A 24588-nucleotide genomic window follows, 5' to 3' on the forward strand; every position below is an offset into this window, starting at 1 on the left:
GCACCGCACTTCATAAGGTCACCCAACACAGTGCTGTCAGCTAAGGGCCTCAATTGTTGTCTTGCTACATGCTTTATAATTTTCAAGGTGCCCGCCCCTAAATTAGCAGGAGCAGCTACCACTGCTGTCCTCCCCACATTGGCAACAGTCAGTAAGCAGACTATTCATTCCTTTGTTGGTGAGCGGCTGACTACTGATCACATGAGAACATGGCATTTTTGTGTACAAGCCAGCAACTCCACTCCCCACAACTGCCATCGGCCAATCACAAAGGAATTTTCATTGGAGTATAGATTTTATCTACTTTCATCATTGGAGCATTTTCAAAAGTTAAATGAACAAACTTGGAAACAAAAGTGAGTGACTCATTTTCATCCTAAAAGGGCAGAAAAGGTGACAAAAATTTAAAAAGGTGACAAAAATTTAAAAAGGTGACAAATTTTAAAAAAGTTTATAAAGATGACCGATTCCCCACCCTGCAAACATGTATGATATGATGATTTTTATATGAGACTGTGCTTGGGAAATATCTTTGCTCGAGTGATGTTTTTCAGTACCCCCAAGATTTTAAGCATTTAAAAGAAGTGAATTGATTTGCTTCTTTGTTTATTCTGTTGAATGCTCAAAGCGATGACTTCCAGATTCCATACATTTTTTAAAATCTGTTTTTTTATTGCTAACTGCCTTATTTGTTTGAGCATTTCCAACATGATAATATTACATGTTTTACTGACACGAGTGTGATTCAAATGAAAACTGTAATTACTTGTTATTATGTAATGCTGAAAAATGCACTAATAAAGTTTTTGATGTAATCCACGACGTGTAATCACACATTCCACCACTTTTTGAAGTGGATGGTTACCATATGAGAATTCTTAATTCTTTTGATTGTGAATGCAGCTCCAAGTTTCACCTACACAGAAGTGACATGTCTTTTAAAATTTCTGCACCACTTGCTTGCTTCAGGGACACAAACAAACAACAATACTGCACTTTCCTCTCTCAATACATTTCCACAGTCTTGATAGCTTCACTGCTCGAAAAATTTGTCACAGACTGCTGCTCCAAAATGATGCAAACTGACAATGGGGAAGCCATCTTTGCACTGCCACAGCTTCCTTTTTCGTGATGTAATAAAGCTGTCAAAGGTTGGTCATTTGTCAAAACAAAGATAACTCCAGCCAACCCGACGACACAACTTTTAGGAATTTTACCGCATTTCTGAAGTTTTCATTTGTGTTACCACGGTGAATAGTTGCTTTACCATTATCAAATATGTTTTAAATCTACCTTTGCTAGTATTAAAAAAACATGATATTTATTTTATCATAAGGGTATCACTTTCTCCATGTAAAACATCAGTGGCAGTATTTTTGTCTGATTTAGGGTTCCATCTAGAGTGTCATCTGTATGTACATTTGCTATGTATTTTTGTATTTGGCACCAATGATTTTGGCCAAATTTCACTTTGGCCTGCAGCACTACTATTTTGTTGTGTGTCACATCAAGAAATGTGTAATCAGAAAGATAGATTTGAAGAAACTTTAATAATACACTACTGCACATTTTCTTGCATTGTTGGTGGATCCTTGTCTACAAGGAGAGTCATAGGGAAATGAAAGACTTAACCAGAGTGCCAAGGGTTAGGATGACTGATGAAAAACTGTAGTGGAGAAACAATTTTGAAGCTCACTACCAATTAAGTTGCTACAGAAAATTATGTTTTAATATCTACAAAATTAATATAAAAGCAAATAAGAATACATTTTCAATAATGACATAAAAGCATTTCATGGTTTATTACAGGCAGCCATAAGACGGTCTGCGAGATCCATGACCTCAGCATGACCTTCACAGTGCCTCTGGAGGGATTCCGAAATTGCAGATTGGCCATAGTATGCCCCTGCAATGGCTCCCGCCATGCTGGCAATAGTGTCTGTGTCACCACCCAGAGATATGGCATACTGGAGCGTGCGGCGGAAGGGGTTCTCAGTCTGAAACCCATAACTTCCTATCAGAATTTAAAAAAAAAAATTACATTTACTTTGACATGCATATCACAACTAGTGCATTATTTACATATTCTATACTCCATTTACATCACTTCTAGTTGACAAATTCTGCAACTGCAATAGAAAAGCATCACATGAGATACAAGTAAACAATATATTAATGACCAAAGACATGCACAATGTGAAGACTTAAAACCACTGATGAGCCAGTATATTTTGACCACTGCCCACAGCATGACTGGATGCCACCTGGTGGCACACAGGGAGATTATTACGGCCTGGGAACAAGCACTCCAGAAATGGTGAAGCTAATCAGCTATTCACGTGCTACTGGTGAGCATCTTGATCCATGCCTCACCACAGGATGCTGAGGCTGAAGAGTTGCCCATTCTGTAAAGCAGGATAGGATTTGACAACAGCGTACAATGCTGGCACAGAGACAGGTATTTCAGAGTACACTGTTCAACACAGGGCTCCGCAGTATTTCAACCCCTAGGAATTCCCATGTTGACCCAATGACATCATCAATTATAACTGAATAGGGCACAAGATCATCAAGATTGGACGGTGCAACAGTCGAAACATGTCTCATTAGTGAATCTTTTTTCTTGTTAATCCACATCAATGGTCATGCCTCTATATGCCGAGTCCAGGTGACTGGTTGGTCTAAACATGCACCACACTACAAATACTGGTGAAGGCAATATTATGCTATGGGGGACATTCACTTTTACTAGTGTGGTACCTATGGTAGTAGCTGAAGGCACTACGACAACTGTGCACTACGACAACTGTGCACTACGACAACTGTGCACTACGACAACTGTGCACTACGACAACTGTGCACTACGACAACTGTGCACTACGACAACTGTGCACTACGACAACTGTGCACTACGACAACTGTCCTTCACACTTTACGTCTTCCCTGATAGTGATGGCACTTTCAGGAGGATAACCGTGTGTCACAAGACCAAATTTGTGCTACAGTAGTTAGGAGCATGATAGTGAACTTTATGTCCTGGCCACCTAATTGGTCTGATCTCAACCAAACCCAAATGAACACATCTGGGACCCTATCAGGTGCCAGGTCTGTGACCACAAATCACTGGCCTGTAACTTATGGGAATTGTGGCATGTGCGCATAGACATCTGGCCCCACACATCCACAGAAACCTACTCGAGAACTTACTGAACCCATGCCACACAGAATCGCTGCTGTACTGTACTCCAAAAGTGGACCAATATACTGTAAGCAATGTTTTCCCTTATTGGTATACACTATACAATGAGAAAAAATATGAGGAAAAAATGCTGTAAAGCAACTTGCGGGTTACAAATGGAAGATAAAATTTTAAGAGCAGCTAACAGTTCTCACATTCAATAAAGCATTGCCACAAGTGCACATTACCTCAATATCAGGGATAGGTCGTAGAGCACGAAGAAAGCAAAACACGGCAGTTGGAACAGAATAGAGGGCAGCAATGTTTGTCCCCAGTAAGTCACAGACTTTGGTGTTGATATCATCAGGATTCCCATCAGCATCTAGCAGGTCCAGTGCTACACTCAGCTGCTTCTGGTAAGGTCGACATTCTTCCATCTCCACTCTGAAATGTTACGTCGGTCTGTAACGAATATTTTTACTTTCTCAGAGGGTTGTATTTACTGAATCTCTATGAAAGAAAGTAGCTGCTAATGTACCTGAGTTAAACTTCAGAGAATGTTTGTTGTAAAAATATAATAGCTGCTTAAGAAAGTCAAGTCAAGTCAGTCATAAAATCTCTCTCAGATGTCAGCTCATGATAATTTAGAAATAGTAGCAGTAGAAAGAAGCTGAAGAGAGAGAGTCCATCTGAATCATTTGTCTCCTTTCCTTCTCATAACAAGTGACCTCTAGAGACTCACTCAAACTTGAAGGGCAGGAGGTTGTCAGTTTCATCGGAAACACGAAGTCAGAGTCCCTCGTATGTGTGCCAACCACAAATGCCATGCAACATGCAGTTTGCTACCACAAACAAGTGCATAACTCTTCGTACCAAGAAAATAGTTAAGCATAGTAATTTACAGATCTCCGAGACAAAACAAATGAACCTATGTTGGACACTCTAGCAACACTAGTCTAGAAAATACAAAGCAATAAAAGATGAATATCTTATAGCAAATTTATAACTTTTACTCTAATCATCCCACGAGTATGTGTGATTGGTCAAATGAAAGATAAAGCAGCATAGAACACTTATCTAATCCCAAAACTGACAATCAATGGTTCTTCAGGTGTTACAGTAAATTTAGTATACTTTGTATTTAGTGCTTGTGAAAATATTGAAAATATAAATTAGAATTGCAATACCCAAAGCAGCATGGGAAAATAGAGCTTATGACAAGCAGATTGAAGGACCACAAACCGGGGTGCACAACGAGCTAACTCCAAAAAATCTGCATTGAAGCTAAACAAAAAATGTGATCGCCAAAAATTATTACTTTAACTATCACATGATTCTAATGTCGTACATTACATAAAAACTGGAGAAATGCTCTTACATACCACTTAAGAATGTGGCAACTTTGGATAACATGTAAGAAGTTTATGTCTATAACTTTTGTGATACTGAAAACTGCTATAATATTTCAAACTGATTACACACATGCATGCACGCAGTGTCCCATGAGGAACAGTCAGTATTCAGCAATATGACAGGAACAACCACTTGAAGCAAAAAAAAGTCAAGTAAACAAGGGCTCTAAAATTCATGCCTTAAAAGCTGTGAGCACTTACTCACTAAAAGATGTTTCACAGTAGTGAAGATCAACAAATGCTCTCAGCTCTTAAGGTATGCATTTTGGCGCCCATATTACCGACCACTCCTGTTCACCCAGACGTGCGCGCGCGTGTGTGTGTGTGTGTGTGTGTGTGTGTGTGTGTGTGTGTGTGCGCGCGCAGGAGTCTAATAAGAAACCATGGATCACACAAGGGATAAAGATATCATGTGAGACAAAAAGGAAACTATGTGATATGTAGGGACATCTTTGATACTAGCATTATAGCTCATTACAAAAATTACTGCAAAATACTGAAGAAGGTTATCCAGAAATCTAAACACCTGCATTATGAGAAGAATATAACAATGCATATTGTGTTGCAAACCATTTAAACAAGTATTTTCCCTCTTATTGATAGCATGGGGTTGTCAGGTTCAGTAAATAGTGCAATGGAATATCTGAGACCAGTGCACACAAGCAATCTCAGTAAAATGGAATTTATACTTACTTCACCCAAAGAAACAGAATCCATCATAAAGTCCTTGAAATCAAAGCATGCTAGTGATTATGATAACATATCAACAAAGTTAATAAAAGAGTGTTTCATGTGTGCTTAGTCATATCGTAAGTTAATTGTGTAATCTATCACTTATCACAGGAACATTCCCGGACTGGCTTAAATATCCTGAAGTTATACCTCTCCACAAGAAGGGGGACAAAGAAATGCCATCAAATTACCAACCGATCTCACTTTTGCCAGCTTTTTCAAAAATATTTGAAAAGGTTATGGTCAAGCGTCTACTTAAGCACCTTAGTGAAAACAACATACTGTCAAAGTCACAGTTTGGGTTTCTTAAGGGTTCTGATATTGAGAACGCTATTTACACTTACTGTGAAAATGTCCGTAATTCATTAGACAACAAATTAGAGGCAACTGACATATTCTGTGACCTGTCAAGGGCTTTTGACTGTGTGAATCACAGCATTCTTTTACGTAAATTAAAATATTATGGCATCACTGGTAGTGCTGCAAAGTGGTTTCAGTCATATCTTACTAATAGAAAACAAAGGGTGTCATTACATAACACTTCAGCAGTCATCTGACTGGGAAGAAATTACATGTGGTGTTCCCAAGATTCCATACTAGGTCCACTACTTTTTCTTGTGTACATTAATGATCTGTCGTCTGTTACATTACCAGATGCCAAGTTTGTCTTATTTGCAGATGATACAAACATTGCAATAAATAGTAAATCAAATATAAATTTAGAAAGGGCAGCTAATCAAATTTTTACTGACATTAATAAGTGGTTAATAGCCAATTCACTGTCATTAAACTTTCAAAAGACCCACTATATGCATTTCAGAACTTCCAAGAGATTTCCTTCTAGTGTGTGTAATAAAATATGACGACATGGAAATAGGAGAAGTTGAGAGTGTAAAATTCTTGGGATTACAACTTTATGATAAATTCAGTTGGGAGCGACATACCAACAAACTGCTAAAGCACCTAAACAAGTCTGTGTTTGCAATGCGAATGATGTCAGGCATAGGAAATATAAATATATATAAAAAAAAAAAACTAGCATGTTTCGCTTATTTTCACTCAATTATGTCATATGGTATCATATTTTGGGGTAACTCCACAACTGAGAAAAAATTTTTACAGTACAGAAGCATGTAATAAGAGTAATGTGTAGTGTAAATCCAAGATCATCATGTCAAAACCTATTCTAAGAAATGGGCATAATAACCACAGCTTCTCAGTATATTTATTCCTTGATGAAGTTTGTTGTAAATAATACATCTCTTTATCCAACCAACTGCTTAGTACGAAGTATCAATACTAGGAATAAGAACAATGTACATAAAGATTTAAAATCACTTACTCTTGCCCAGAAAGGAGTCCAGTATTCAGCAACGCATATTTTCAATAAGTTACCAGCAACCATTAAGAGTTTAGTTTCAGACAAGGCACAATTTAAACATAATTTAAAAGAATTTTTGGTGGTCAACTCCTCCTATTCCAACCATGGATTTCCCAACAAGCGCTGTAGACCATTTTAAAGAAAATTTATTATTCTTTAATTTTTGACATTACTTGGTTGTAATAGCCAAGTAACTAGCTACTGTGTGAAAGATGGATTTAATGAAAGCAGATGTAAGTATTAAACCTGTAAATATTAGAAGTTTTATTTTAATCCATGTACATACTTTTACTGTTTATTGACTGAGGATCATTAACATTAATGAAACTCGAGTTTTTCTAATTACATTTTTGTAATGTGTTTATATGACATGTTCCACACCCAGGAGGATCCCCTCTTTTGTGGGTCTATGGAATGAATAATTAATCTAATCTAACTGGGGGAAAGAAATACAGTAGAAGAAGAATGGGTAGCTTTGAGGGATGAAGTAGTGAAGGCAGCAGAGTATCAAGTAGGTAAAAAGACGAGTGCTAGTAGAAATCCTTGGGTAACAGAAGAAATATTGAATTTAATTGATGAAAGGAGAAAATATAAAAATGCAGTAAATGAAGCAGGCAAAAAGGAATACAAACGTCTCAAAAATGAGATCAACAGGAAGTGCAAAATGGCTAAGCAGGGATGGCTAGAGGACAAATGTAAGGATGTAGAGGCTTATCTTACTAGGGGTAAGATAGATACTGCCTACAGGAAAATTAAAGAGACCTTTGGAGATAAGAGAACCACTTGTATGAACATCAAGAGCTCAGATGGAAACCCAGTTCTAAGCAAAGAAGGGAAAGCAGAAAGGTGGAAGGAGTATATAGAGGGTCTATACAAGGGCGATGTACTTGAGGACAATATTATGGAAATGGAAGAGGATGTAGATGAAGATGAAATGGGAGATACGATACTGCGTGAAGAGTTTGACAGAGCACTGAAAGACCTGAGTCGAAACAAGGCCCCCGGAGTAGACAACATTCCATTGGAACTACTGACGGCCTTGGGAGAGCCAGTCCTGACAAAACTCTACCATCTGGTGAGCAAGATGTATGAAACAGGCGAAATACCCTCAGACTTCAAGAAGAATATAATAATTCCAATCCCAAAGAAAGCAGGTGTTGACAGATGTGAAAATTACCGAACAATCAGTTTAATAAGCCACAGCTGGGATTCCGTAGAAATACTGGGACACGTGAGGCAATACTGACCTTACGACTTATCTTAGAAGAAAGATTAAGGAAAGGCAAACCTACGTTTCTAGCATTTGTAGACTTAGAGAAAGCTTTTGACAATGTTGACTGGAATACTCTCTTTCAAATTCTAAAGGTGGCAGGGGTAAAATACAGGGAGCGAAAGGCTATTTACAATTTGTACAGAAACCAGATGGCAGTTATAAGAGTCGAGGGACATGAAAGGGAAGCAGTGGTTGGGAAGGGAGTAAGACAGGGTTGTAGCCTCTCCCCGATGTTATTCAATCTGTATATTGAGCAAGCAGTAAAGGAAACAAAAGAAAAATTCGGAGTAGGTATTAAAATCCATGGAGAAGAAATAAAAACTTTGAGGTTCGCCGATGACATTGTAATTCTGTCAGAGACAGCAAAGGACTTGGAAGAGCAGTTGAATGGAATGGATGGTGTCTTGAAGGGAGGATATAAGATGAACATCAACAAAAGCAAAACGAGGATAATGGAATGTAGTCGAATTAAGTCGGGTGATGTTGAGGGTATTAGATTAGGAAATGAGACACTTAAAGTAGTAAAGGAGTTTTGCTATTTGGGGAGCAAAATAACTGATGATGGTCGAAGTAGAGAGGATATAATAAAATGTAGACTGGCAATGGCAAGGAAAGCGTTTCTGAAGAAGAGAAATTTGTTAACATCGAGTATAGATTTAAGTGTCAGGAAGTCTTTTCTGAAAGTATTTGTATGGAGTGTAGCCATGTATGGAAGTGAAACATGGACGATAAATAGTTTGGACAAGAAGAGAATAGAAGCTTTCGAAATGTGGTGCTACAGAAGAATGCTGAAGATTAGATGGGTAGATCACATAACTAATGAGGAGGTACTGAATAGGATTGGGGAGAAGAGGAGTTTGTGGCACAACTTGACCAGAAGAAGGGATCGGTTGGTAGGACATGTTCTGAGGCATCAAGGGATCACCAATTTAGTATTGGAGGGCAGCGTGGAGGGTAAAAATCGTAGGGGGAGACCAAGAGATGCATACACTAAGCAGATTCAGAAGGATGTAGGTTGCAGTAGGTACTGGGAGATGAAGAAGCTTGCACAGGATAGAGTAGCATGGAGAGCTGCATCAAACCAGTCTCAGGACTGAAGACCACAACAACAACAACAACAACAACAACAACAACTGTAAAACATTCCAATGATGAGGTAAAATGTAGTTTTGATGGCTCAAAAGAAGTTATTTCATGACGTTGCAAGTAAATGCAGCCACACGTGCTGTGTGATGGAGATCAGCCTTTTGGCAGCCAGTGTTGATGTGATACTGTACGTTGTGAGGCAGAGTGAGGTGTACTCGAGGATGTGTGGTGTAACTGCCACACTGTTTGATTTAGTGTAATTCTGGCAGGCTGACTGAAAATCAGATAGTTGAAGGACTCTGGAAACTATTAGACTCAGAATTGTTTGAGGTTATGTGGATTCTGATCTATTTTGATGGATGTTAGACTTTAAATACCTGATGCCAAGTGTGGACATGCTAGATAATTTTACATTGGGATAAAGAATAATAGCAACCAAGATTACCTGCGTGACTGAACATGCTGTCTTTCGCTGAAATTCATATAAGATCAATGGACATTTACCTGTGGTTTAACTTAGAAAAATACCCAGTCTCTCTTATTTGAATGAGTTACACTGCTACTCCGAGATTTATATGTATTTGTTGAGCACAGTTTATTTCCAGGGACGTAAGCAAATGCAAACACCCGCTCTTTGGGTATCTAGATATAAATGATCATTAGAGCCAAATCTGGAAAATGAAGTCTCAGGAGAAAAGGGGTAGACTTTTAAAGTCACGTACAAGCAATATATTATTGTACTTTTTATTCCCGTGTGTTCACAATGGTGACATCTATGCCATCAGGCAAATAAACAAAGCAGTCTATAGAGAGAAGAAATGGATACTGAATAATAAGTGCAAAATTACTTAAGGTTACAGTCTTGTGATAGTGCAGGTAATCATGCAAGCCCCTATATTACTCAGTTTTGTTGTTACAACAGTACAAGTTCAGTTTGCTGTTCATAATGCAAATAATTTGAAATAGTGTCATGAAGATTTAGGTTCCACCAACCATTAGTTTTGTTGGTGTACTAATAAAACACAGCTTGCAGGTTGACGTGTACAGTGCATTTCTAACTCTTCAATAAAACATTTAACTCTCGCCCATTAACCCCACGATTAGACAAATGGTTGTTACACAGGCTCTTTCCCTGTGCAATTCACTCTTCCACTGTGTGTGTGTGTGTGTGTGTGTGTGTGTGTGTGTGTGTGTGTGTTTTCTCCAGAGAGGACACTATCCAAAAGATCAACAATCTCTAACTGTGCCTGCTAACTTACCAACATCTCAGCTATTCGTTGAATGGCTACCTTTACTCTTTCCAATGTTTGTATTGCACCGTGCACTTTTCAGTATCATACTAGTCACTCTGAAGAATACAATTAGGTGAGAATGTGTTAACCATCTCAGAAATTACAAGCATAATGCAATGAATACTATTACATGACAACTGAGTAAAATGTGCTATTCTATCCATATGAGAATGGAATATGTAACAGAGCATACCCATAGTCGTCATCCTCAATTTCATGCATTTTATTCATTAGCTCCTTGATGAAGGTTGTAGCATCTAGGCCTTCCGACGGGATGCTCTGTAATCCTTGATAAACTGCAATAGCCTGGAGTGAAAGTGAAATACAAACAAATTAATTTTCTCAAGTTCAAAAATATACCTTAGTCAAATAAGTTTCCACTTAAAAAGTAGTATGTATACATGTGAATAGGATTATTACTATTATTATTTTTTCGGTTATTCACATTTAAAGAGAGCGTTTGAACTTTAATTACTTTATGATGATTGTTTATGTTTTTTTCTGAGCCCAAATTTTCTTCATGTGTTCACTGTGTTGTTTCTTTCACTCCGCTGTCCATTTGCATCGTCTCTTCTGTGTTGTTGTGTCAAATTTATGTTTTTTGATGATGTTCCTGAATTCAGTTATATTTTTTGCATCTTTGACTGTTATGTGTGCTTGTCTGAGGTCCTCTTCAACTTCTTTTATCCATTTCGTTTTTCCCTGCCTGAGTTGATGACTTTAAGAATTCACTTTGAAATTCTGTTTTCATTTATCCTGTGGATACGCCCATAGAACTGCATTCTTCTTTCCCTTATTGTATCCTTAATCTTGTCTGTGTATTTATATAATTCTGATGTTGGTCCCTTCTTCCAGATTCCTTGCTCTTGTATTGGGCCAAAAATTCTCGTTTCTTGTTTCTCTATTTCTTTGATTTTAGTTTGCCCACCTATTTGTGTCGTTTCAGATGCATACAGTGTCTCTGGAAGTACTACAGTGGTGTAGTGCTTCAATTTTGTGTTAATGGATATGGGCTTTTTGTCATAATAGTTCCACGTGAGTTTATATGCTTTCTGTAGTTTTTTTATTCTTTCCTCATTGGCCTTTAGGTTGATCCCTGATGGCTGGATGATTTCTCCCAGGTACTTAAAATGTGGTACTTGTATGATTTTCCCATGGGTTGTTATAATAGGCAATTTGTCTTGTGGCACTATGTACTAGGTTTTCTCATACAAAATTTGCAGGCCAGTTCTTTGTGCAAATTTTGTGTAACTTCTCTATGGTGTTAGTGGCTTCTTTTCTATTATTTGTGAGAATTGCAAGGTAATTTGCAAAAGCTAAACACTTCACATTGAATCTATTATCTTTTCTAATGCCAATTTGGATTCCTTTGACTTCTTTTTCCCATGTCCTGATAATTTTTTCAAGAATGATATTAAAGAGTAATGGTGAAAGTCCGTCACCCTGTCGCACTCCAGTTTGGATTTCAAATGGTTCAGAGATATCCTCCATAAATTTAACCTTGGAGACTGTCAGTTAATGTTTGCCGAATGATTGCTCTTGTCTTTCTGTCAATGCTGAATTCTTTGAGCGTGTTGCAGAACGCTCCTCTGTTTATTGAGTCGTAGGCCTTTTTAAAATCTACCAAAGTGACCACTGCGTTTCGAGTGTTTCTCATCTGGAGAATCATTTTCAGATTCCAGATCTGTTCTATGCATGATCGTCCCTTGTGAAAACCAGCCTGGTATTCTCCTATTTGTGGGTCAGCTTGTTGTTCTAATCTATTCATGAGAACTTTTGATAGTACAGGGTGATTCAAAAAGAATACCACAACTTTAAAAATGTGTATTTAATGAAAGAAACATAATATAACCTTCTGTTATACATCATTACAAAGAGTATTTAAAAAGTTTTTTTTTCACTCAAAAACAAGTTCAGAGATGTTCAATATGGCCCCCTCCAGACACACGAGCAATATCAACCCGATACTGTTCTCGGCCGTCCAGAACTTTTCCCTTTGCACAAACACCCATTCTCTGTAAACTGTTTATACCAACGTTTAATACACCACCTATCAGGAGGTTTAACACCATACTTCGTTCGAAATGTACACTGAACAACTGTCGTCGATTCACTTCTGCCGTACTCAATAACACAAAAAGCTTTCTGTTGAGCGGTCGCCATCTTAGCATCAACTGACGCTGACGCCTAGTCAACAGCGCCTCAAGCGAACAAATGTACAACTAAAAAACTTTATAGCTCCCTTAATTCGCCGACAGATAGTGCTTAGCTCTGCCTTTTGTCGTTGCAGAGTTTTAAATTCCTAAAGTTGTGGTATTCTTTTTGAATCACCCTGTATTTTATATGTGACCGGCACGAGTACGGTACCCCTGTAGTTATTTGGTTCAGTTTTGTCCCCTTTTTTGTGGAGTGGATGGATGAGTGCGCAGTTCCATTCAGAAGGGATCTGTTCTGTTTCCCAAATGTTTAATATGATTTTGTGGATTTTTCCTATTACTCTTTCATCATTCGGTTTCCATAGTTCTGCAATAATCCCATCTTCTCCTGGGGCTCTATTATTATTCAGTGTCTTGATAATTTCTACTATTTCATTGATGGTTGGTGGCTTAGCGTCGGGATTTGGTGTAAACGTCTGGTAGTGAATATCTTCTGTAGGTCTTTCGCAGTTGAGAAGTTTGTTGAAATAGTCTGCGAGGATTTGGCAGTTATTCTTCGTGTTAGTTTCTAGTGAACCATCCAGTTTCTTGAAGCAAAGATTGGGTGGCTGGTATCTTGCAATATATTCTTTAAATGTCTTATAAAAATTCCTGGTGTTGTTGTTCTTAAAGGCTTGTTCTATCTCGTCTAGTCACCGTTTGTCAATTTATTTTTTCCCTCCGAATAGTTTTCGATGTTTGTTTTCGGATTACTAGAAATTGTTGCCATTTTTCTGATGTTTTGTGACTATTGAAGTTTTTCCAGGCATTGGTACTTCCTCCTATTGCTTGGTCACATGTTATATTCCACCACCTGTGTTTTCTCCTTCTCGGGGGTTGACCCCATTTCATCGCGTCCACAAGTTCTGTCGAGTTTGTGGTGTTTGTCTGACTAACTTCCTGCAAGATGTTTTCCTTGTTGACGTTTATGTATTCGGGGTCTGGTCTCAGCACTTTGTTTAGTTTTGGCTTTTTTCTGCGTTGGGCGACTTCCAAGTATACAGTTTCTTGTTGGGTTTTTTGAATTGTGTTGACATAATTAAGAGGCCGAAATTTTTGCAAAAGCTTATCAATCTTTCCCCATTCTTGTTAGTTCTCTTGTAAGCTGTATGGATTCCATTTATTTTCCTGTATTTTTTCTCTTTGCCTAATTGTGCATTATTATTATTATTATTATTATTTTAAATATGGTGCAATCAACAGTATGATGATCAACACCCTTACAAAGAGTCAGCATGCTAATCTTGTGCGAAGGGATGAGGGATTTGGTCGGGTTGGGGGGGCACCTCCCCAGTGCTTCAGGGATGAGGCCCGACAGTTCACAAAATTTCGAAACGTGTGACACAGGTGTCAGTGTCATCAATGATGTTGGGCACATCTATCCAGGGGGGGGGGGGGGGGGAGGAAGCGGGGAGGGGATGGTAGGGGGTAGGGCAGGAGAGACGGAATGGGAGGGAAGGGGGCAGGGGGAAGAGCGGGGAGAGGACGGCACGGGGAGGGGATGGGGCAGGGCGGGAGAGCGGGGAGGGTGGGAGAGAGAAAGTGGAGGGTATTGGGAGTGGGACAAGGGGGGGGGGGCACTGGAATGAAGTGTGTGGGAATATTAACAGGTTGTTGACTCCTCTCACAGCTTAACCATACACATGAGGGCGAAGTGATTGGTAAATCAAATCAGAAAGACATCACATTATTACCAGAACTGTGACACTAATAAGAGAAAGCCATTATGCCCATTCAATTTCTGAACAGTTACTACAGTGTTAATGAATGTGCCAAAACAGCAAAGTATAGGGCATTTTTTTTCATTGATGGTAGGCTAGCTTGGTTGGCATATACCAGAGAAGTACATTTCGTGTTGTATAACCTTTAAAGGTGTGGCTAACAGTCTTTGGGTTAACATCTTTGACTACTAATGGAAAGGGCCTGGGTTTGACCTCAGCCACTTATATTTTGAGTGAAAATGTTCTTCAATGGTGTCTGAAGGCTCCTGGTATAAATGTATCACCCTGCCAAAGACACTTCACAAAGTAGTTGAGAAGTGGGATCCCCTTGCTCTTGTGGTGGGAAACTGCCCCTACAGGCAGAAGAACCAGCAATAATGAATAGCAATGTGGATATAGAAGGCAACGGAAACCACTGCATTAAACCAGTTGCATCCACAGGACATGCAATTCTTCTAAAAGTTATTTCATGATGAATATTTTCTTTGCAAAGAGTGCTGGAGGTGTACTGCTGAATGTCCTGGTGCGGGTGGACTTTAGAATTCCTCACCGGTAACAGGGCATTGCTTTGCAACCAGAATCAAATGTTTGCAACAGTATCAGTATGTCTGCTGCACGTCAATGATATTTACAACAGTTTTCTTAAGGACAGAAGTAAAACAAATGTCACATTATGTGCACAGTTTTGTTGTAACTCTTCAGCAATTCAGTACAAGATATCTGAATGGTGACTTTGAAGAATTGAATAGCTGCAAGAGCCTTTGACACAGAATGAACTAGGGGAATCCATGTTTTTCGAAGATTGTTTTGCTTTTCCGTCAATTGATGTGTGCCTGGGCAGCTGACAATTTTAGTGTTACATGGGGATACAGGATGTCGTGTCATACGCAGAGACAAAACCCTCTTTTTACGTATTCAATCTTCCAGTCTGCAGCGAACTGTGGGCTGTTTTGAAACATCTCTTCTGGCACAAATTGTCAATCTGCCTGCAACTCATGCCTGGAACATCACTTTTCAGTCAGTGTTCTGGCTGAGCTGTACAGGTATAACAAACAATTCATCCTCATTGCATACCTTGCGTAACTAGCACTCCAGGAAAAAGGCTATTGTGGAGAACATCAGCCTACAGGTGGTGGTGGTGGTTTTGTTGGAAGAATTAATGTTCAGGTAATGTCATGCTCTCAAAATTCTGACAAAGATTGATTTTTTCCAGCTCTGTTTTCTTGTTTTATGTTTAATCATCAGATGACATTACTCCTTCCATTCTGATGTGAGATTTGTTACATCTGCTAAATTTGTGATTATTGTGCAATCCTACACTAGTGTAGTCCACTAGCACATATTTTTAAAGTAGGGTTAGTTTTCAACTGAAAGAGCCTTATAAACCCATATGGAGGTAGGTACAGATGGGCCATTTTCCCATTTTCTCTTAACTGCTTGTTTGTTGGAACACATACATATGGGCAAATTAATTATTTTTGCTAGAAGATACCACAATGTTTCCACAAGTAGCATGTAAACTCAGGCAGGCTCCAGCACAATCATTGCGTTCCACGTGCCCCATCTAAACAGCTTCTCACTTCTGTCCCACCATTTCACACAAAGGACATGTTCCCTTCTCACAAAAGACGTCTGTCATTTTTTGGATTCTTAGCTTGTCATCTATGCATTATGGCAGATCTTTTTTGTTAGTCATGCAAGTGCCTAGTGCATAGCCATAACGGAGTAAAGACAACAGGTTCAAATGGTTCAAACGTCTCTGAGCACTATGGGACTTAACATCTATGGTCATCAGTCCCCTAGAACTTAGAACTACTTAAACCTAACTAACCTAAGGACAGCACACAACACCCAGTCATCACGAGGCAGAGAAAATCCCTGACCCCACCGGGAATCGAACCCGGGAAAAAGACAGCAGGTGGCATATAATAGTGATCCATGTGGACTGTATAATCTCTAGTCAAAACATTTCTCCAATAGTCTATTTAAGAAGTGATAACAACTTGCTCCTGTGCCCTTTCTCTGGAAACACCTCTTTCAGAAGTAGGCCTACACAGCCAGTCAATGCATCACAAATATGCCTTACATATCTTGTTCGTTTTTCATGTACACATGAAAATGAATTTGTTCACAAAAACCACACATATCTTCATCACCCGTCAAAAATTCATTGGGAACAAATAATGAGGGAGACACACAATTTAAATGATAAAAGTGGCCAAATTTTGAATCGAGGGTCAACAGTTAGTCTGATTATGTGGAATATATTTGATATTGTTACTGATGTCCAAGGTCTTTTTTTTAAAAAACAAAACCTTGCTTTAACTTATCACAGTTCTTAATTGTTGGAGGAAAGGAATGATTTCTTGGAATACTGTTGCTTCTAACCAATAGTCACCAAGTTTTTGCTTTATAAGAAGAGAAATTATTAACAAAAAACTTGAGTATATAGGCTCAGTTTTTTAATAGTTCACTTTTCCCACACACTATACACTTTTAACTTTTTCTGTCTTCATTTTTTCACTAATATTGATCACCAGTCTCAGATTTCAATATTTCCACTGGCATAAACCACCCATCGGTGTGGAAGTCTAGTCAAGAGATGCCTCAATATTGACAATTCCTTGAAGAGTGTGTACAAGTTAAGTATGTCAACTACATGCATTCAAGTCTCATCTGCTGTCTGGTATTTTAAGCAGTGACAACTGAAATAGATGACTCACAATATTCCACACCAACATTTTCTTTGCATATGATCAAATTCTTATGTATTTTATTAATAGAATTGTTTTACAAACATTGTCAGGAGAAACATTCTTGCAAATACAGTACTACATTACCACTATGTTTTGTTACTTCCTGAACATTCAGCTGCACAGGAATCTATCAGTATTTGTACCACCACCATCTGTTACTCTTTCTTAACCAGACTGACACAATGCTCCCTACCAGTGCACCAAAAACTTAACTACAGTCAAATTTCACCATTTCAAAGTTGGGGCACTGTTTAAATAGAGAGAAAGCAAACAGAAGTAGCTAACAAAACCAGCCTGCAATAACACATGGTAGCAATAAACAATGCACTGTTGAGAATTACAGCTAATTCAGATTTGGATAACTAGGTAGCAGCATAATGCAGACATTTAAGACAGTGCAGAGCGATACGTCCACTACAAATAATTGCACACAACAAGAGCCAAATTCAGGTATTATCTGCGTGTTTACAATACGTTAGGCAGTAAAGTGATGTTTTACTGCTGATGTAGTGTACAGATGAAGTTTATATGAGTTGTTTGTCTTTTGCTAATGTATACCTTAACTCTTTCCATATCCTTGAAATTTTTCCTCAATGGGATTCATGGAATATGTTGAATGAACAAATATGTACATATCGTGTGGATTTAGGATGGTCAACAGCAATGTTATTAGTGCAGTGAACAGTTTGGGATGACTGGTTGTGCGAGAAACTTGGGCTCTCTATTCTCAGCTCATGTCCAGCTGTTTCTGGCTGACCCACATGGAGTAGGACACCTTTAGGAAACAGTTTCAGATAAAAGATAAAGCCTGTTTACACTGACAATCACAAGACACAACTGACAAAACTCAAATTTTAATGACAATATGAAACTGGACTTTCCATAGTTTGAAAACTCAAATTTTATTTTACTGTGTACTACCTGAAGAATTGCACCATCCCTTCCTAATTTATTTGTATGTGTCAACAGAGCAGACTTCCTGGCCTTCTCAATTAGGGCTGGGTAGTCTTGATGGTAGAACAAAGCTACTGGAGCAACTCTCATTGCCCCACCATTGCCCAATGATCCTGCTCCATCAAACTGTTCCTTCGCTGGCCCAAATGGATCTTCACACTTTTGATCCTTAAGTTTCATAAAAACTCTGACAACGTTTTGACCATAACCACGACGTGGACTAGCAAAGAATTCTTTTACGAATCTGAAACATTAGAAATAAACATCAATTAGTATTAATGGTTCTAAGAGTATGCCTTCAGAGTTTTTAACATATGTATGATAATCTTGCAGATCAAAACTAAATGTCTAGACTACTGTCTTACTGAAAACTTAAGTCACTTTAGACAGACTCAGGTTTTACTTTAAAAGACTATTTCCATATTTTGAATTCTGTGTAAATTGTCTGGGTTCAAGTGGACTGATATTTGACAGCCTGTTCATTAAAAAGATTAACTGAATAATAGATCTACTGATCACACAAAACTGGAAATTTTTCTTCAGAGAAATACAGACAACCAAGTATACTTATGAGTATGACAAGCAGCATCACTTACAATCGTATGCAAAGCATTTTTTATACATCATGGAGCTTGGCTGAAATGGTTTCCTTGCATATAGATGACATAGACTGGCTTTGTATATAATTAGACAGGAAAAATGATGTCTAGCTGGAACTCTATGATGCAACATTACGATACTTGGAGGTGTCAATATAAACAATGTAACTACTGCCTCTTTCTAAGTTTTGTTTGGGACCATTAAGAGTCAACTATTATTCACAGTGCTGAAGCAGGCACCATTTGCCTGCTTCTCTTTTGTGACGAGTTTCCTCTGTGCAAAAGTTTTCCTGTTAGTGCAATATGTTTACCATTGAGTCCCACAAGACCACAAATACCATCGTACCTTAGGAAAAGATCCCCAGCAAAGTTCTAAGCCAGTGCAAAAATAAATAAATAAATAAATAAATAAATAAATAAATACTGCAAGTGATTCCCGTTTATCGGAATGGCAAAAGAACAGATTCGCAAAACTGCAAACTAATATCCTTAACACCAGTTTGCTGTACAATTCTTTAACATAGTTCAAATATAGTGATTTTCTTTGAGGTGGAAAAACCACTGTCCACAAATCAGCACACATTTAGAAAGCACCGTTTGTGCAAAAAACAGCTTGCCCTTTTCTCACACGATATCCCACAAACAGGGGATAAAAGGCACCAGGCAGATTCCATATCCCTACATTTCCATAAAGCTTATGACATGGAACCACACTGCAGACTGCTGAAGATCCAAGCATACAGACTAGGTTCCCAGATATGAGTGGCTTAAGGTCTTAAACAACAACCCAGACTGCTGAACTCAATGGTGAGTGTTTACAAGAGACAAGGGTATCTTCAGGACCACCCTATAGAAGTGTGATAGGGCCACTCTTATTCTCTAAATGCACAAATTATCTGACACACAGGTTAGCAACAATCTGTGACATTTGCTGATGGTGCTAGGTGTATGGGAAGGTATCATCGATTGACTGTAGGAGGATACAATATAACTTAGAAAAAAATTTCTAGTTGGTGTAATGAATGGCAGCTTGATCAAAATGTAGAAAAATGTTAGTTAATACATATGAGTACAAAAAACAATAATGCAATGTTTGCATACAGCACTGGTAGTGAGCTGCTTAATACAGTCACGTCAAATAACTATGTGGAACATTGCAAAGTGTTATGAAATATAATGAACATGTAAGGATGATAGTGGGAAAGGTGAATGGTTGATTATGGTTTATTGGACAAATTTCAGGAAAGTGTGGTCATCTGCATAAGAGACCATACATAGAAAGTAACCACTTTTTGAGACCTGATGTGACTGTCAATGGTGAGAGCATCCAGAACATGTGCAAGTCATTAAATGACATCCCAGATCATCAAACTCGGCTTTTACCAAATACAGCACTGCTGCATCAATTTTAGGGCAACGAATGACATAGCACTGTGGCACAGAAGTGAGCAAGAGCTCCACCATGAATGTATCACATGTTACATGTTCCTCCAGTGGGTCAGATTTAATCTTCTTCCAATAATTCTGTCAATGAAACACCTAATATATTGTAACATAATTTATCTGTAATAATGCCAACCTAGTTATTGATACTGTATTTTTGTAGCATACATATTACTGTTCTAGTACTGCTGAAAGCAAGGGGAAACTACAGCCTTTTTTCCCCTGAAAGCATGAGGTTTTGCTGTTGGCTTAATGGCAACTGCATTCTCTTGGGTAAAATATTCCAGAGGTAAAACAATTCCCCAATTCGGATCTTAGGCTGAGGGACTATTTAGGAGGATGTCATCATTAGGAAAAACAAAACTAGCATTCTACAGGTTGATGTGTGGGATGTTACATCCCTTGATCAGATAAGTTGTTTAGAAAACATAAAAAGGGAAATAGATAGGTTGAAGTTAGGTATAGTGGGAATTAAGTGAACTGTGATGGCAAGAAGAACAGGACTTCTTGTCAGACGAGTAGAGGCTTATAAATACAAAATCAAATATGAATAATCAGAAATAGGGGTCACGAAGAATGAGAAAAAGCACATGTGGGTAAGCTACTGATTATGATTACAGATTTGGAAGATCTAAACATCTTGTTTATCAGTCTCAGTTGCACTGGAAGTTCACATAAAATGCGGTACAACGAGAAAAGCAAAACTGACCGCTCCTGTGTTGGTTTCCTTGTCATCATGGTTGAAAATTTGTACGATTGTAGCTTAAGTCAGATAGCTAAAAGGAAGATAAAAATCCAAGTGGCAGAAAACTGTACCTGTTTTTCAGGGGATATCCCAAAGAAAGGCCACTACAGTTAGCACAACTAAATTGGATGGAGAAAATAAGCTAACTTGCTGATCTTCAAACAGTGATATAAATAAACTATGTACAGAAAATTTTTAAAATGCATAACAATGCAGAGGGAGAAAGCAGTATGAGGCCACTCAGGGTACACACACCACACCACAGTGAGAGGGGCTTTCCCCACATTAAACCAAGACATCGAAAGTGAGAGGCTATTTTATTATACAATCCACCTTCCCTCCAAAAACTTTTGACTATGAGCTGCTATCCCACAGTCTACAAGTATCTGGGGTAGGGAGATAGACAGGTTGATGGCTCATCTCGGGTCAGCCAGTAGGGCACTCCCTGGAAGAAGTTGGGCTATATTGAGCTGACTACCACAACTGCACTGAGGGGAGAGCTCCAGACACAAAAGAAACTTGTGGATAAGTCTAGAATGGCCGATACACAGCATGATGGCGCCTATATGAGAGGCCTGGAGAGATGTATGCCATGACATGATGATCCTTTTAATTGCTCTCAGCTTGCTAAGGGTTGTGGTAGCCTGCCATTCCATATCCCAGGTTTTCAAAATTTGGTGCTGCAGTTGTAATCGAAGGGCTATGCATGGTATTCCGGGTTCACGTTTGTCTCCTGTGGTAGCTGCTTTAACTAATAGATCCTGGATGTCAGCAATCAAAACATTTCTGGGGTAGCTGTGACATATGCCCCATATGCAGCTTATGGAGTCGCTACAAAATAGGAAGACCTTTGTGGTGGAGTTTTGATATACTGTGGCACCTGTGATATGGCGACCAGCTCTGCACTGTATATACACTTCTCATACTCCCTTGCATGTGAAAAAGCATAACCAACTGTCACTGACTATGGATCTCTTCATATAGAGACAAGTCAAACTTGGGTGGAAATGGAGAACAGAATGTAACATGTTTTAGAATGGTAGGATCAGAATTTTTATTAGGACTGCAAAAGATGTCCATCCAAATCATTGGAACGGGTACACACCAGAGGAGCTGCCGAGAGGAAACTGTACACAGACAAAAGGAGGCAGTTGGAGGTCTCGGCATAGAGCTTCCAATCTTATCCCAGCTGGTCGCCCCGTTTCTGGGCGGTTCATAAAGTCTGAACTGATGGTTGTAAAACAGAGTCGAGTAACACAGAGAAGGTATCTGACAGACTGTGACAATACAGTTCACCAAGAGTTGCTGGCGTGAAACTCAGTGGTAGATACCAACTTCCACTAGCTGCTGTCCACAGGGCACGTACGGAAAGCTCCAGCTGCACACCACTGTGGTAAACAGGGTCTAAAAATCACAGTACTGATGGTGCTGCTGACCCACAGTGACAGATCCATAGTCTAGGAAGGATGAAATTGAAGCTTTGTAGAATCATGGTCTGCATCCCAGGAGGTGCTGCTGAAAAAGCTTAGTGTATTAAGTTACCTCATGCAATTTCCCTTGAGCTGGGTTACATGTGGTAACCATATTAACTTACCGTCAAATAAGAAAGTTTCGTTAACTTCTAATAACTGGTTAGTAAGGAAGTTCTGGGTGTGGGTGCACAGTCTTTAGTATATTACTGTGCACAACATTAGTATTTGTGGGAGAAAATTAAGGCCGCAGTTATGTAGTTTCTATATGGCTACTTGAAGTTGGCTTCAGTGGTGCACAATTATTTAGAGCTGTTAATAGAGGCAAAGGTCACCTCTACAGTGACGATGAGACCATGGGCCCCACTGCAGTCACAATACTGTTGATTGTGATGGTGAAGAGTGTTATGCTCACAATAAATCCCCCCCCCCATATTCCTGTACGTACTGGATGCTGAGGGCAGAACCTATCCAGATCCCAATCCATCAGGGCAGAACCTATCCAGATCCCAATCCATCTGAGTAAGAGGAAATTCTGGATAAAAACAGGTATATAGCCCCAGAAGCCACATTTGTCCATAGTAAACAGGATGTGATGGCGCCAGGTAGTATCTTCTTCTGCAGATCAAAGAACACAGCAATGAGGTGTCAGTGCTGCATGACAGCATTTCACACAGCAAATTCCAGATAAATTGGTCTGTGGAGGATCAGACTGCCCAAAAGCCACTTTGAAATTGCGATAAATGTTCTCTGGGTCCCATGTTCCAACACAGCTGTTGGTTGACCATTCTTCCCAATAATTTACACATCCCATTCGATCGAAAGACTGGCAGAAAAAAGTCAAAATTTGACAGTTTTTCCCCAGATACAGGAAAGGAATAATAATACCTTCCTGCCACAGAAGGGGAAACAACCAATATTGCCACATGTGATGGAAAAACCCAAGGATGTGTTTTATGCTGTTGTTGCTAAGATGTTTACGCATTTGCTTAGGATTTTATTGGGTATAGACGGTGTGTCTCAACACTGTTAACATGCTGTGAAGCTCCCAGGCACTAAATGGAACATTGTATGACTCGGGGCATTGTGCACAGAAAGATAGGTACTTCTGTGAACAAAGGAGATGACTTACCAGAAGGCAGAAGTGTTGCGTTATTGATAGGCACACAAGCGAAAGGTACAGAGCTTTGCTAGCTTTTTCGAATGCACTTCCTTTTTCTACCTGCCCCTTCCATAGCTAACCCCACAGATGGGTCCCCACTCTCCCACGAACCGGCAGATGCCTCCCTCAAACCCCTCCTTGCATCCCGCCTCCCTTGCTCCATCCCACACAACAACCTCACCAATGTAGGGAGACAGACAGACGTGTGTGTGTGTGTGTGTGTGTGTGTGTGTGTGTGTGTGTGTGTGTGTGTGTGTGTGTGTGTGTGTAGAGGGCGGGGGGGGGGGGGGGGGCGGCATGTTTTTCTTACAGCCAGAAAAAGGAAGTGCACTCCAAAAGGTAGCCAAAATCCATACCTTTTGATTGAGTGCCTATCGATGATGCAGCGCTTCTGCCTTTTGGTGAGTCATCTCCTTCATTCCTAAACAATTCACAATTTTCAACCAGATCTTTCCATAAGTTATTATAGATAAGTACTTTTGCTCTGCCAGGTCTTTCCGGCTCAGGAAATTAGGATAGTAATTACTGCATGTGGATACTTTTGGGAAATTTGTTGCACAACATGCATCAATGGCAGTTGAATCAGATGTCACCATTTAGGGAGATGACAGGGACTATTGTGAATGGTGAGTGGTTGCAAATGTGATAGAGTTTAGTCCATACTTGGGTGTATGGGTTCTCACAAATGATACTGTGGGCACTGAAGTCCACCAGTAGGAATACGGGTGGAGGCAGCTGTTCCAGTAGCTCCACAAGAATGTGATACGGTACAAACCCATCTGAAGGTATGTAAACATTACAGTCTGTTAATCTGACAGGCACACTGAACATGAGTAACTTAGACGTAGATATCCTCAGAGTAGTGGAGCAACTTAAATCACTTAATAAAAGCAAGTCTTCCAGTACAGATTGTATACCAATTAGGCTACTTTCAGAGTATGCTGATGCAATAGTTCCACATTTAACAATTATATGCAACCACTCGCTCAACAAAAGATCCTTGCCCGAAGATTGGTAAGTTGCACAGGTCATACTAATATTTAAGAAAGGTAGTACGGGTAATTCACTCAATTACAGGCCCATATCATTAAAATCGATATGCAGCACGATTTTGGAACATATATTGTGTTCAAACATTATGAATTACCTCCAAGAGTTGACACAAAGTCAACACAGACTTAGACACCATT

The 24588-nt window shown here is 39.2% G+C and overlaps 1 protein-coding gene across 2 annotated transcripts in view; it reads right to left on the minus strand.

Moving 5' to 3' along the window:
- Positions 1-1702: 1702 nt before the first annotated feature.
- LOC126259221 (ADP-ribosylhydrolase ARH3-like) overlaps positions 1703-24588 on the minus strand; it is a 67281-nt gene continuing 44395 nt past the window's right edge. The window contains exons 4-7 of one of the 2 annotated variants that reach the window (XM_049955832.1): positions 17948-18224; positions 10548-10660; positions 3427-3622; positions 1703-1997 (exon numbers count right to left, since the gene is read on the minus strand). In XM_049955832.1, the coding sequence (XP_049811789.1) occupies positions 1794-1997; positions 3427-3622; positions 10548-10660; positions 17948-18224 (790 nt within the window). In that variant the 3' untranslated portion in view covers positions 1703-1793. Of the gene's footprint in view, positions 2015-3426; positions 3623-10547; positions 10661-17947; positions 18225-24588 lie in introns of both variants that reach the window. The other variant, XM_049955831.1, reaches the window with a different exon arrangement.

The sequence above is a fragment of the Schistocerca nitens genome, chromosome 5, assembly GCF_023898315.1.
Source record: "Schistocerca nitens isolate TAMUIC-IGC-003100 chromosome 5, iqSchNite1.1, whole genome shotgun sequence".
NCBI lineage: Eukaryota > Metazoa > Arthropoda > Insecta > Orthoptera > Acrididae > Schistocerca > Schistocerca nitens.